The sequence below is a fragment of the Candoia aspera genome, chromosome 3 (genome assembly GCF_035149785.1).
Source record: "Candoia aspera isolate rCanAsp1 chromosome 3, rCanAsp1.hap2, whole genome shotgun sequence".
Lineage (NCBI taxonomy): Eukaryota > Metazoa > Chordata > Lepidosauria > Squamata > Boidae > Candoia > Candoia aspera.
Window position 1 is genome coordinate 180,363,675 of NC_086155.1, and position 14,521 is coordinate 180,378,195.

Here is a 14,521-nt window from a genome sequence, read left to right on the forward strand (position 1 = left end):
ACCTACCATGGCCAAACCTCTAGCAATACCAAGAGCTGCACTATATCCTCCATTCTTTCCATCTCCCCAAAACCTCTTTTTCTTGCCCAAACCTGATTCAATGTATTTTATCATTTCAGTTATGTATCTGCACCTTTGTTATTAACTGGGTGCATTAAAATGTTGTTAATAATATTTGTATCTTTCTGTCCTCCAAATGTCATCCAGGATGCTTACAACAATTCCTGTTAAATCACATGTATTTAGATCTCCCTAATGCTTAGTGGGCCACTTTCAAGCTGAAGTTTGAGAGTTTTTCTGAATATTAGTTCATTTCCTGCATGATAGTTATTGAGTTTTCCTTTGAAAAGCTGTTTTTAAAAACATTTTACTCTACTCATTATCTTCTAAATTGATACTAAGGATACTTCAGGCAGAGGCAGACAACCTGGTACCTTGATATTTTAGAGAATGGTGCCCCCATTTCCTTATTGTGGGCTATTTATCTGAGACTAATTGTAACTGAAATCCAGGCTGGTTGTCCGTCCCTGAAGTACTGTATTCCTTTGGCAGCTGCACTAGGAATTTTTGCTAATGTCTAGCCCAATTTATATGACTTTCATTTTTAAGGGATATTCTTTGATAGTATGAGTAGCTTCTCAAGCTTAAAGCAAAGATAGTTGATGGTAGCAACAGTGGAAAAATAAAACATTGGTTCACTGAAGTCACACAATTGCTCTTGCATCCTCTGGAAGATGTAAGCTCATGTAGCTTACAAGAGACCCTTTCATTGTCTTCCTTTTTCTCCTTCTTCCTGTGGCATGTGAGGGAGTCATGGCTGATAGTACCCTAGAATATCTCTGAAGAGGGGGTTGAGAGAAACCACGTTGACCTTTCAGATCTGTTAGGAATTCAAACACTCAGTTATTATTTCAACCTTCTGAAAACTCTCCCTTGCCTTCATATTATAGTCAGTCATGTCAATGAGCAGCCCTAAGCCGCTTTGGTCACATGAGATCATGATTAATGAGATTTGAAGGAGGCATAAAATACTGTGTAAGGGCTTTGTAAAGTATTAAGCAAGTATTACTAGCAGAACTATATTTTTGTACAATGAAGTAGAATGCTATTGTGCTATTGTTATGGACTTCAATATCATTTTGGCAACCATAGTTCAAATCTTCCTATTATTTTCCCAAACTCTTCAGCTCATCAACTCTTTTATGGAGTTTTAGATTGTTCATCAACTCCCAAACATTTATTATATGAAAATAATTTAATAAATACCACTTTAACTAATAGTGCTATCAACAACAACAACAACAACATGAACTCCTTGGATAGCCCCATCCTTAAGTCAGCAGTAAACTATATTGGCATGAAATTTGTGGCTTCTGTTGCTGATCCTTAACTTTAACCCTCTGTTGTGACTCACTGCAGAAGGGTAATCTCTATTTTGTGTATGCACAGGAACTGGTTGACTCTTGTAGCTTTTCTGTTCTCTCCTCTCTGCATGGAGGCTTTTGGCTTGTGGGGAAAAACACTGCTTTAACCCCCATAAAACTAAAGGGGATTTAAACTTGTTTCACTTGCTTAGCAAAAATTGAAATGAATGTCATGGGGACATGGCAGAAAAGAGATGTTGCCACCAAAGAATTTGTACAGGGTACAAGTGGAGAAAGGACTTTAATTATTACCTTATGAAAGTCAGAGCCCTGACAAACTAATTCTTTCTGGGTCCTTCAGCTTTTTAAACTCAGGATTTACTGCAGCGCTTATACACTGCATAGAGTTTTATTCAATTTCAAATTTAATTCCTGCTTTAATATACTGTATCTGTTGTAATCCATAAAAGGTATTAGTTTCTTCAGTTGTTACTAGGCTCAGGATCTCAGTAGGCATTCTCAGACCAAAAAGTTTCTCAGTCTTAACTCCCTTTTAGGCTTGACCCTTTCCCCAGATGCTTAACAAAAATGTGAAAAATAAAGAGCTTTGACTCTAATTTCCTGCACAACAAACTCAACTTTCACCTTAAAAACCAGAAGCTGGCCATGTTCCTCCAAGTGAGGGTGGCTTGACAGAAGCATGCCTATAGCAAAAGAGCTCAAGGAGCATAAGTGAAAGGTGGGAATGTTCACTGACTATCACCTCTGTATCCTGTCCATTATAAAACCAAATGGGGATGGACATGTTGTCAGATTTGGTCCTAAGCCACACAGAACACTCTTCTGTTCTGTGAAGATGAGTTTGAATATCTATTGGGGGATGGGGTGATACATACAATAAAATAATTTTCCCCAACCTGGTAATGTCCAGATTTGTAGACTTCAGTGCCTAGAAGTCTCCATATTGGCTATGTGGTTAGGGAATTCAGGAAGCTGAATTCATGCATTTGGAGGATGCCCAGGTTGGGGAAGGCTAAAGTAGAAGATCACATTGTTACCACTCTACAGCACACTTGAAGAGGCACAGTTGTTACTTTTCATTCCACCTGTTAGCCTTGAATAATGGGAATGCTGTGGGAAGGTATAATATCCTACTCCAGATCAAAACCAGATGCAAAAGAGCAAGGATGGGGAAACCTGTGACCTTCCAGATGTTGCTGAACTACATATCCCAGCATCTTTCATTAATGGTCATATTTTACTGAAGCTCTTGGTAGTTCTGGTTCAGCAGCAGTTGGAGAATCACAGTGAGCTCACACCCATTGGGAAGGGTATTAGCACTTTTAGCTTTGTAATGTTGTGTTGCTTTATGTAAGCCATACTGAAAATAATTTGTACTGAAATAGTGATTTATATCATGGTTGTTCTCAAGATAACCCAAAGTTTTTCTTAGAATATTTAAACCAGGAGAATATGGGTTATACCGAAAACAATTTCTTAAGTTTTTATCACCTTAATGAATCGTCCTTAATTCTGTTGTCTTTTTTTTAATGAAAAGTAAAGGACAGCATCCACATATTGTCAACTTCTGAAAAATGTATCTGAATCCCTCTTTTTCCTTTTTAAAATAAAAACTACCCCAAAGTAGTCTGTATGATATTTGTCCACATATGGAAACAACTTCTAGGGTCAAATTGCTTGGCCCTGAATCAGATTCTTCATCTAGCAAACGCAGCTTGGCTATTCTGCTCAGAGTCCCCTGAGCCTTTCATTTCCTTAAATAAATGTTTTATATTGTTACCAGGAAAAAAAAACATATGGGAAACTACGTTGAAAGGTCAATATAATCCAAAGTCTAGTGTAACTTAGTGATACAAGCTATTTTGTGCAAAACTTTTAGCACTGCATTATTTTCTAATGATGTTTTGAACTTTAATCCAAATGTTGTTACTATTATTTTCAGGAAACTATTTTTCCATCTGAAGTACAATGGCCTATTGCCCAGTGTAGGGCTTCTTAAATAGCAAGATACGCCATTTCCTTCTTGATAAACATGTGGATTAATACCATGAGTTCTCAAGGAAATCTAAATGCTGTAATTTTAACTACTTCGTCAAATGAAAAACTATTCAGAAGGTATCATTTGTGGATCTGAGTGTAACTGTGAAAGTAGACTGTAGAGTCCTACACACTTTTATTCATATGTCCCACTGGCCAGGTTCACTTATTGTGCTAAGGCACCATTTTGTTGAACTGTTTGTTTGATGAAGTGTAAGTACATCATGACATAACTGTGGCTTGCACAAAACAGTGCCTAGGTGTACAGAATCTGTTAAACTATCAAAACGTCAACAGACCAGTTATGGTATAACAGAATACAGTATATGAGTGTAGCTATAATATCAAATCAACTTTACTGCCTGGAGAGTATTATAAATCTATGTCTGATGAATTCATGAAGAATTTCACCAATGCTAGAGTTGCAATTGTACTGTACCACCCAAGAACATAAAACTGTATGAACAATGCTGCCATGTTAGGCTAAAAGCTATCTGTTTTGAGTTCTGTATCCTACCATGGCCAACCAGATGCATCCAGGAAGATCACAAGCAGGACGTTAGTAAAATGGTCTCTTCTACTGCAGTTGGTTGATTTTATTTCTTTATTTACAGAGCTTATAAGACATTCCAATTCACTGACTCTACTTTAATTGGGATTAAAACCATACAATTGCTTTAAAAAAAAGCTTCTACATAATATTCCTATGGAATTGAGAATCACAAATAAAAGCATCAACAACAATAGTGAAAAGACCCCAAATCATGACCCAACAGCCATTCACAATGATCCACACCCTTCTCCCCTCAGCCCCCCCAACTCTGGTTTGATGAACCAACTACTTTTTCACCAATTTTCTATAAGCCAGGAGGGAAAGGTCCAATTACACATCAGGGGAATGCTATTCCAGAGGATGAGATTGGCCCTGAAGGTAACAATCTCTAACCAAGGGGACACATAGAAAGCCCGCCCTATTGGATCTTTCAGGCAGGGAGATGTTACTAGGAGAAGTCAGTCCCACAGATACCCAGACCTTGTACCATATATGAGTTTAAAGGTGACAATCAGCACCTTGAATTGCACTCAGAAGCCAACTGGCAACCAGTGCAGCTTTCAGAGTGGAGGTTTTATGTGGTGCCTTGAGGTGTATCATCAATACCCCACCAGCTACATTCTGGACCAGCTGTAGCTTCCAGATGCTCTTTGAAAGCAGCCCCATGCAAAGCATGTTGCAATAGTCCAATCACACTAAGGTGTGAGTGGCAGTGAGCAATGCCTGCCATTCCAGGAAAGGTCTCAACTGGTGCACAAGATGGAGCTCTGCCAAGACTTGCTTGGCTACAGTGCCACCTGCTATTCGGGCAAGAGCTGTGAGTACAAAAGGACCTTCAAATGGTGAACCAATTCCATACAGAGTAATGTAACCTTGTTCAGAGTTTTAATGGAAGCTCACTGGAATTGGCAGGTCTTTGAACCCAAAGCCACCCTGTCTTGCTAGGAGTGAGTCTCAATCTATTCCTCCTCTCCAGACAGAAATATAGTTATGTGACCAGTAGATTTTTAGCCTCATCCTCCATGAATTTGGCTGCCACCAGACTAATAGCAAAGAATTCCATCATTCATACACAGTGTAATAAAGAACTATTTCTTTTTATCAGTCTTGAATGAGAATCTATTTCTGACCCTGCAACCTCCTATAATTTGGTTTTTATCTCTAAGTATACAACTGCAATCACTTAATTTTGTTTCTTCCTTCCCCTGATTATAACGTTCTTGGGAGTAGGAATTATGCACCCTTATGGTGCTATTAAAAATAATGTAAGAATACTGTAATGATTAATAATCAAAATTGATTATTACAATTATATTAGATTGAACAAAAAATATAGGAATGTTATCTCAAGTTAGTTTGTTCATCTAGCCTAATATTACCTACTTTAGCTGGTAACAATTTCCCAAGATCAGAAATGGAAATATTTTACAGCGCTTGCTGTTTGGTTATTTAAACTGGAGAAGTCACAGCTCCAGGTCTCATATCATGTTTTGATATGAGATTTATTTAGAAACGGCAATTACCTAGGTTTATGCGTTATGCCAAACCATGCTTTAAAAACATAGGTTCCCATATCATACTAAGCCAAAACCAGACACATTGTAATAAGGCTTAGCACAGCCATCCTCAGCCTTGATGCCTTCCAGATGTGTCCCCAAGATTTCCTGGAAATCTACATATCTAGAGGATGCTGGGATGGAGGAGACTGGCTTAGCACTGTGTGAAAACAAGGCGTGTGTTCTATTACAATGCTCTGACCCTTGTCTGTGAAAGTGGACATTGTTACGAGGCATCCATAAACAGAAGTTGATCCATTCAGGTTATCAGATGAATTGGATGGGGAAAAGAAGTGGTGATTGGAACAAATGGCTGGATTTGTATCGTATGTGTATGTTCAGTTATGTCTGGCATGCCTAAATTGCATTAAATTGAAGCACAGGATGTGGTCATTTTCAGAAAGATTGGAGTAGTTTCAGGGCCTCCCCACCCACCTGAGTCCCTGATAAGACAAAGGCTTAGAATTTGATTGTTTGCTGCCTGTTCATCAATAGGATGTACCATCTACCTCATCTTTTTTTTTTTTTCCCCTGTACTATCAGCTCAGTTGCACTTTTCCTGTTCTGGAAAAACTCTTAAGTCCCATGACACAGCTGCTAATGGCTATTTTCCTATAGAGAATGTGCCAGGCAGATCTGTTGCAGAGCTGCACAGCTACATTTTTTTCTCTCTTAATAAAACACATTAGGCCAGTAATTCAGGTATGAACCAACATAATGAAATAAACCTTTTTAAGGCTATGAGTAGCAGAACTAAACACCTCTTCGTGTATGGGTTGAGTTCTGAGAGGAAAAACATCACCTCTGATCTGGTGTAAGAAAACTTTTTACCATTGAACATTATAATCCCTAAAGTAGACTACTTTAACCTGCTGACTTCCAGAGATATTGGAGGTAACATCAGTTGAAATCTGTGGATTTTATTCCAACACATCAGGAAGATACCAAGCTAAAGAAAATTAAACTGGCTTGAGACAGAGGCATCTGAATGGGGGGATCAAAAAAGTCAAAATGGTGGCCATAGCCACAGCTGCCATGTTGATTTTTTTAACACAGGATCTCCCTGCTGGGGACCTGCTGCCGATGTTGAATGGCGCTGAAAGAATCAGTGGGCAGGACCAGGGGCCAAAGAGTGTGAAGCTTTTTATTTTCTTTCTTGCTGACACTCACTTCCCTTTCTGCTATGAAGCAGATGGTCAGGGAAGTGATTCAAAAAGTGTGACGTGCTTTCAGATGATGTTAAAGTAAGCTGAGAACTGCTTTGGCCTAAGATGAGATCTCAGTTTCACAGCACAGCTTGTAATAGAACATAAATAAACTCTTGCCTTTCATTAACAGGTGAATTTTTTTTTTTATATTGCCAAGGACCACAGGTTAGCACGTCTGGGTTGTATAATGTGTCATTTAAAGAAAATATGAATATTCCTGTTTCTGTGTAAAGTGACATAGATTCACTAGTGTGAGAGTGCATCACTGTGGAATGAAAACAACCCATTAACAGTGTGCTCAGGAAGGCCAGATGCAACCATATCATCTAACTAAAATAACACATTTATACAATGGTAAGCATTTATTTAGTCACAGATGTGATCTACTTTCTCAATGCTTTTTAAAAAAATGAATGCTTATAGTTTAGTTGCTCTTCAGTAAAAGGCAAAAATGAAAAAGGTGAACAGAAATGGTCATTCCCCACCCACTCAAGGAAATGATTTGGACTGAAGAACTCGGTTCCATCTGTTACAAACTTGGAGTTTTGTCACATCTTCTCATAGACTCTTGTACACATGGTGCCTTTCATGATGCATTCCTAAAGAGAGGAAGATAATTTGAGACGTAAGAGAAGTGATAATCACCTGATCCGCTTCAACACTACTGAGGCATGTTGCTTTTTCCAGCCTTCATGTACAGTATCTCTTATGGTATTGCTGCCTTTCAAAATTCAAGGTCCAAGGTGCTTTTGTTTAATTCTAAGGAACAAGAAGTTTAACGAAGAACAAATATGTCAGCATATGCCTGAAACTTCATCTGGACTGAATACTGATGACCAAGAGGTGAAATTGATTCTCCCAGTCACTTGAAATGTCCAGATGTATATATCATTTTAATCCATAATATGTGAAGCAGTCCTGAATTTAACTTTAGGAGAGGGATGGTAAACAATTTCTAAGAGATGGCTGTAAAAATTTAAGAACGTAAGAAGAGCCTGCTGAACCAATCAAATGTCTATCTAGTCTACAGTAGGAAAGCTAACAAGCAGCATAAGAACCCAATGTTCTCTTTGACTATGTTCATTAGAAATAATGCTAAGGAACTTACTGTCTTTGATACTGGAAGTATATTTTCAATATAGCCATCATGAATAGTAACCATAAATAGACTAATCATTCATTTGTTTAATCCCCTTTTAAAATCATCCCTGTTATTGACCATTGCTAAATCACGGTGTGCCAAATTCTACCCATTAACTTCCTTTAATCTGGCTTAACCCTCTCACCATTCAGCTTCACTAACAGTTTGAGAAAAAACATCTTCCCAACCACTTTTTACTCAACACGCATAATTTTATTATATTTTCTTCTTCATTTTCTTTTTTTTTCTAATGTAAAAAGCTGAAAATATTGTTACTTTTGCGTCATTTGGGCCTTTTAAAACCAGTCTTAGTTTTAATCAAATCGGCATACATATATGTTTTAACTGATGAATACCACTACAAAGTTAACATTTGCATTAAAGTGGACAGCTATGGAAGAATTTATCCAAATTCATACATTTATGAACCATTCTTAAATCAGATTCAAATGTACTTCCTGCTAAGCCACACAGTTTTATTCTTTATTCTTTATTTTATTCTTTAATTTAAAGCATATACTGTATTTTCAATAGATTTTTGATGTGTATCCTTTTCAAGTGTATAGCTGTGATCAAAACATACGTCTTGCCATTCAAAAGTTCCTAAGATTACAGTAAACAGATCAAACATGTGAGCATACTATAGGTTTTTTTTGAAATGGGGAACACTGAAAATGCTTACTTGATTAAAAAGAGCAACTTACCACCACCATCCTCCCATCAATTAGTTTCCTCCTTATTGTTGATTCCTTGCCATTCCATTTCTGCACTTGAACCAGTGCACCTTTTTCTAAGGTTACAATAGTCTGCAGATCCAAATAATAATTCTAAAAGTTATCATTTTGACACAGATTGGGCACAATACAGAAGGTGGAGTGCTATTAAATATGGCAAAGTACGTTGTGTGCCCAAGTATAGTCTTGTATTTTAAATAACATTTGATTATTCCCAAGTGTAGAGACTATCTCCATCCATCCATCCATCCATCCATCCATCCATCCATCCATCCTCTCTCCTCTACCACTTAGGAATACTCAGCTGAGAGGGAGAGAGAGGATAGCAGTACTTAGCTGACAATGATGGCTAATCTTGAAAAAGCTAATTGGGACTTGGATGATTTGGGCTACCAAGAAATACCAGGGCAAGACACTCAACCAAGAAGTAAAAAAAAACATCCTGGAAGAAAACCAGGACAAACTACTTTTGTACTGTTGCCATGTGAGGGAGATGGGCGGTGATAAAATATGATTGATAAATAAATAAATAAATAAATAAATAAATATAGATGTGTCCATGAAGTCACCAGCAGTCAAACTGTCCCCAGTATCCATTTTGCTATTTCTGGATCTTTTTGTTGTTGATGTTGTTCCATCATAAGCAGTTACTTGCAGTCTGCTCTGCTCTTGTATTTCTGGATTACATATTGAATAGCTACACTTTTATTAGAAATGACATGCAAATTATGTTTTCTGCTATTGCAATCACAATAGCAGAAAATGACCCTTAACATACATTTCAATATGTGTTCCTCTTGATGGTTCCTCTTCCCATTTTTCTGTTTTATCTTCCACATGATTTAAACATTCCATGACTACTGAATATGCTCAGTTCCCACATGCCTGTTTTAGTCTGGGACTTGTTTGCTTTGTCTCCTTTGAATTATTCTTTATGTTTGTACAACCCTCAGGCCCCTTCTTGATTCTGTCCTGTTTGTATCGATGCCATAGTATTATGTAGGTCTGCCAAACCTAGGCTGGAAAATCCCAGTGCCCACTAGCTGTCAGCAAAGTTAGTTTTCTCTACCTCTATGCAACTGTCTAGTGATCATCTGAATTTCTGCAGCCAAGATACAATATCTCTATTATAGAACTATAAAAAAGAAGTTACAAATATTTTCAGTTACAAGACATTGTTTTCCTTTTCTTTCTGAAATACATCTGAAACATATCCAACACTTTTCTGAGAATTTCCCACATCAGAGCTGAACTCTGAGAAAGTATGCTAGACAATTGGCAACTATTATCTGCATGTCCCACTTATTCATTTGTCCAATGACCTGAACCTCTTGCAATGTTCCTAAGTGCATCAAAATGCCTCTAATTTTACAGATAAAATGGAAAAGAAACCTATTCACCTTGGTTTTTCTGCCATCTGCTGTGGTTTCTTGAAATTCCTGACCCAGCTTAAATGTGATCTGTGTATTTTTAAAGATGCTTTCCGTTTTGATTGTGATCTCATCACCCTTCATGCTGATGATGATCTTAGGTTTTGCCAAGTTGCCAAGTTTCCTGGTGGCCAATCCCACTCCTATAGAACACCAAGAAAACAGTACTCATCAGTTATTGGACAAGAAAGTGGGATTTTTTTTTTTGTAGTCTGCACATTATCAACATCCATTACCCCTGACAAACATCAATAAAAGAAAGAAGTCGTATACTTGATGGAGGGTATCAGAGGATTATTACATATCTGCATTTCTCAGAGAATTATATTTAAATGGTAGCATTTATTTGTGTACCTAGTAAGACAAATGTGCATTCCTGTGAACCACATATTCATAACCCAATACCCTTCCATCTTCTACAGTGACCGTAAGCAACAGCTGGCAGGGGACAGTGTATCTACTCTAAACACAAGAAGTCTGGATTTAACCTATTATTTATACATAGAATCATCTATATGGTGATTTACAAAGCCCTAGCATAAGATTGTGACCAAGAGTCGGACACGACAGCATGAGATTACTTTTAGAACTCTAGCATTAAGACCAATTAAAGAATATCCACCAAAGAGTTATGCCTACAATTTCTGTGGAACAAGTGATTTTATTCATAGTAAAAACTGGGCACCAGGAAATATTGGATTCTTAATTTAAATTTATTAGCCACCCACCTCCGATGGACTCTCAATACCAGATAAAGCTTTTCATTATTCCATCATGAATAATGACTTGGAAATAACGGCAAGTAAAATATTCATCAGATACTGTAATAGAAGCTGAGAAAAAAATTCTAGGAAGGTTATTAAAAAAGAAGAAATTTTAAAATTCTCTCTTATTTTAAAAAATCTTTTTGAAGAGGCTTAAGTTAAACATTTCGTAACCTAATTGCAAAGCTCTCAGAATAAATCAACAACCAACAAACTGCAACATTTTAAAAATCAAATCAAGACAAATCTCACCCAATTCTTTCATGTAATCATCAAAATTTTCACTAGAGATGAGTTTCCAGCTTCCCACAAATTTGTTGCACATGGTTTTGCTGGCAGTATGTCCTTGGGAGAAGGGCAATGACAGGAGCAATTCTTAGGAAGAGGCAGATGGATTATATAAATGGTCCATATACTGGCCACGGCTTTTTAAGAGAGGCCTAGGACATGCAGCGCTCAGCACCTCCCAATGCAGAAGGGCAATGTCAGAAGCCAAACAATGGGCCCTTGTGCCACACCATTCATGCTAGTACCAAGACTAGCAGCATTTGCCTGCCACCAACTCCTCCGCAGTGATACAAAGCAGAAGGGCGATGGGTGTCAGCTTGATACTATTGTGCTGGAGCACAGATGCAATAGTGCCATTGGGGAGGACAGCATTCGGTTTTCAGGAATGTCTTATGAGGATGAGGAATAAATTTAATAGGGCCATTAAAGAAATAAATACAGATGAAGTAGGGTTTAGGATAGAAAAGGTTGTGCACTATAGGCAAGAAACACATTCCAAAATTACTTGCGGTATCATCATCATCATCAGAATGTCAGCATGCTAGGGGGTCTTAAAGTAAAGATATTTCAGAATGTTGAAAGTATAGTGCTATCATTTATATAATATCAACACTTTCTCTTCCTGGGAACACATTCATTTAAAACACTGATAACACAGATCACAGAATGGTCATAGAGATAATTCAGCCCAACTCTGCAGTCAGGAACGCAGGAACTGTGAGACGGCTTTCCAACCTCTGCTTGTATCTCCAGCGAAGGAGAATCCATTACATCCATGACAATCTTCTTCACTGCTAAGAGGTTTATCCCAATGTTTAGGAGACCTGTGCAAAGCTTTGAAGGCTCAAAGTTTTGCTTCACTGAAGGATTATGAGAAGCATCCTTTCCAAGCTTTAAGTGACCTGTTCCCCTCACTTCTAAAAGCAAAGTGAAGCAGCTGTGCTATTTTGCTTTACCTCACCTCTGAGGCCTCCTTCTACAGTTCTAAGAGATGGAAGAGGCTTCTGCACAAAAGCTCCTTCCGGTTGGTCAGCCTCTTGACTTCATCTCAGGGAGGAGGTTGATTGTAGTCTTGTCATCTGGAGCAACAGGGAATGTCTTTATGGTACCTTTTCAGTTATTTTAAGATTGTGATAAGCATTGCTATGTCTGTTGTTGTTGTTTATTCGTTCAGTCGCTTCCGACTCTTCGTGACTTCATGGACCAGCCCACGCCAGAGCTTCCTGTCGGTCGTCAACACCCCCAGCTCCCCCAGGGACGGGTCCGTCACCTCTAGAATATCAGCTATGTCTGTTAGAGGTTCTTTATTGGATTTGTTTTCTGGATCCTTCATCATCCCAGTCACCTATCTCTGCATATATTCCCTTTTGTCAACATTATTTGAAAAATATGGTATCTAAAACTTAACACAGTACTCCAAATGCAGCCTGACTAATGAGGAATAACAACTGTATCTTCTGGTAAACCAGACTTTGGTTTTGTTAATGTAGCTTAAGATGGCATATTGCTTATGTATGTGTGTGTTTGTAATAGCTATATCACAGTTTTGGCTCACATTCACCTTATGATCCAGTAAGATACCAAACTTCTTCTCTAAGTACTGCTCTCAAGTCTCTCATCTTTCTAAATGGCTCAAAATATGGAATTCATGTTTCAGTAGTAAAGTCCAGAATTCACTTCATATTAACTGTGCAGGTTTTACCTGCTGAAGAATGACATTCACTCTTCCTCTTTTGCCTACCCTGGATGGTGCTCCAAGTAGTGCCATATCTAAATTAAGATACAACCAAGAAATATGCATCTGACTTCCTCCACTGATTTTCTACACACTATAGCAGCGTTTCTCAACCTTGGCAACTTTAACACAGGTGAACTTCAACCCCCAGAATTCCCCAGCCAGTGTGCTGGCTGGAGAAGTCTGGGAATTGAAGTCCATGTATCTTAAAGTTGCCAAGGATGAAAAACATTGCACTATAGATTCTTCTACATGGCAGCCTTCAGTTGTTTGTCTCTTGTGCGTAAACTGGCTGGAAATGAAGCCTGCTTAAGAAATCTCTTTCCAAATTTCAACTCCTTCTTCCATGAGGTCAAATTAGTGTCCATTAATTCTTTTGTGATGGCATCATTACCTTGCTGTTTCTTGGTGTTTGTGAGAATCTGCTTCAGATTAGGTACTGTCAGCATGCAAGTGTGGACCTGCCACCCAGTACCTGAGAAAACACAGTATGGACGATGATGACAATGTGGGAACCAAACCCTGCAACAAACCCAGATGTCTAGTGCTTCCCCCCATCTATACCAACAGCACCATCACAGGTCCCATCAACCTGTGTACAACAAGTACATGATTAGAGGTACCTTTAAATGGAAACTTTGAGCAAAAGAATTAAACTCTAAGTCATGCTCATCTGGTTCTTTCTGTTTATATAATGCCCTAAAATGATCCTCCCACACTGAAGCTGATACAGCATAAAGAAGGAAAAATAAGAGCTGGTAGTTGGAAGGGAGGCCAGCAGGGTGCCAAAAGAAAGCTGAATTCTTTAATTTAGTGATGCCATGATTTCTTAAGGACCTGCCTGTTCTTGAACAGAAGTAAATGGTTGTAACTGTTTTGCAGAGTTAATAAATCTTGAAGAGTATCTGAGAGAGGAATATCTTTATATTTTTTTAAAATGATCAAAGCATTCTTAGCATCCTGGCACTCATGATCAAACTAAGGTTGGGTGAAAGGGGAATGGCTCCTAGGACTTGCACTTACTTGGTAAGGATAATGCTCGCTGGAGAAGATGAGTCATTTTGTTGTACTACTACAGAATGTGTGTTCATCTGAAGCATGATCTGTTCCCCAAGCCATGGCCTTTCCCACCTACAGATGACATCATTCCTTCACAGGTTGCTTTAAAAAGAGTATTTCCTAGTAACTATTTTTTTTTTTTTTTACGAAAATTGGATCCTATCTGCTGTTGGACCTCCATCAGGGACCCTGTTTGCATCTGTCTTGGGCTCCCTTCCCCACCCCACTTTCTATATTCTAAACACTTGAATGGGAAGCTGATTCTTGTAAGTTAAATGCCAACTTCATCTTTTATTTTTGACTGGTTCTGGAATTTATTTATTTATAAATTTATTCACCACCCATGTCCCCCTCATGGGGGACTCTGGGCAGTTTACAATAAAATGCAGTTAAAACTTAAAACCATTTCAGTATAACAATACAATAAAATAAAAATATAGTAAAATCTAAGTGGCAAGAGATTTTAATCAGTCCATGAGCGTAGGATGCCCCTCAAAATCACTTAGGGCGCTAGCCATCCCCAGGTATAACTATTCCCCCTCCCATTCCAAGCCTGCTGACAAAACCAGGCCTTTAGTTGTTTTCAGAAGTCCAGGAGCGAAGGGGCCTGTCAGACCTCTGGGGGAAGGAT

General features: G+C 38.3%; 2 protein-coding genes across 2 annotated transcripts in view; both read right to left on the bottom strand.

Annotated features, from left to right (window-relative positions):
* The window catches only part of SNX16 (sorting nexin 16), a 153,885-nt gene that overhangs the window by 31,263 nt on the left and 108,101 nt on the right, over nucleotides 1-14,521 (bottom strand). The window lies entirely within an intron of this gene.
* LOC134494319 (myelin P2 protein-like) lies at nucleotides 6,063-11,230 on the bottom strand. Its single transcript, XM_063299423.1, has 4 exons — nucleotides 11,061-11,230; nucleotides 10,015-10,187; nucleotides 8,585-8,686; nucleotides 6,063-7,338 (listed from the first exon to the last, which is right to left on the bottom strand). The coding sequence occupies exons 1-4, from the start codon at nucleotides 11,131-11,133 to the stop codon at nucleotides 7,288-7,290; spliced, it is 399 nt and encodes a 132-aa protein (XP_063155493.1). The 5' UTR covers nucleotides 11,134-11,230; the 3' UTR covers nucleotides 6,063-7,287.